We start from the raw sequence: 978 nt of genomic DNA on the forward strand, positions 1-978 counted from the left end.
CCATTGAACCCACCGAATAAATAACAATCGGATATTGAGATGACAGACAGGATGTGGTTTGTACAGAACGCATGGCGACGTGAAAAGAACTTGTTAGATGCCGACACGGTAGCTTCACCGGTGAAGTCCTCTAGACCACCTTATACAATACTCTTTACGACATCACATGTCCTTGGCATTTCAGAGGAAGACGAAACAGTACTCACGGCCATACGAGTAGTATAAGCGAAAACAGTGAACACAGGACTTCACCTACTACGATCACTAATTCTGCTTCTTTAAGGGAAGAAACAGCAGGGGAAAAAACAAAATATAAAAATGATAGGAAAAAGCAAGTAGGACATTGCCATCATGGGCCATCTTCTCTGGAGGGGAGAAGTTTGATATCTCTACTGAACGCTTTGGTGATCCCATCATGGGACACTATCATGAATTAAGCGATGAACGCTTCAGAGTTCTCACATCGTGGGAGGCCCAAGAGAAATGGGCCGTGGGACGTTAATTACCCCAACGGTCCTCTGCAGGATATAAACTGCGGTGGGCAGAATTACAACAACGGGCACGCGACGATGCCGTTGAACACGAGTATGCGTGCACCGCGCAAGAGAACAGATGGTAGTAATGCAAAACAAATAACCCCGCGACGAGGGATAAAAATAAGAAGAAACAGCAAAACACCATCATCAAGAATAACAACAACAACAACAAAAAGACGATCGACCAACATCAAACAGTGCAGCCTTGTTCAATACATGTTCGTATGGCTTATGTTCACCTACGATCTTTACTGTTACCTTGAGTGCATGAAATATCAGGTATCAACAGTCCAACGCTGCTTACTGGGATGGAAGCCTCCGCGACATGAGGCGGGAGATATGGTCATTACAGTAGCCACAAAAAGGCTCACGCAAACTATGGGGTACACGGGTGAACCCCGCCAAGTACTACACACGTACAGCGGACGACTGCCTCGTTTCC

At 45.9% G+C, this 978-nt stretch overlaps 1 protein-coding gene across 1 annotated transcript; it reads left to right on the top strand.

The window, feature by feature from the left end:
* Positions 1-440: 440 nt before the first annotated feature.
* On the top strand, positions 441-977 carry TM35_000173320 (uncharacterized protein; the record flags this gene model as incomplete). The annotated part of the gene is made up of 1 exon (XM_029026411.1): positions 441-977. A coding segment is annotated over one exon (537 nt), but the record flags the coding sequence as incomplete, so codon positions are not given.
* Between the last annotated feature and the right edge of the window lies 1 nt (position 978).

Source organism: Trypanosoma theileri, assembly GCF_002087225.1.
Source record: "Trypanosoma theileri isolate Edinburgh chromosome Unknown TM35_Tth_17_V1, whole genome shotgun sequence".
Lineage (NCBI taxonomy): Eukaryota > Euglenozoa > Kinetoplastea > Trypanosomatida > Trypanosomatidae > Trypanosoma > Trypanosoma theileri.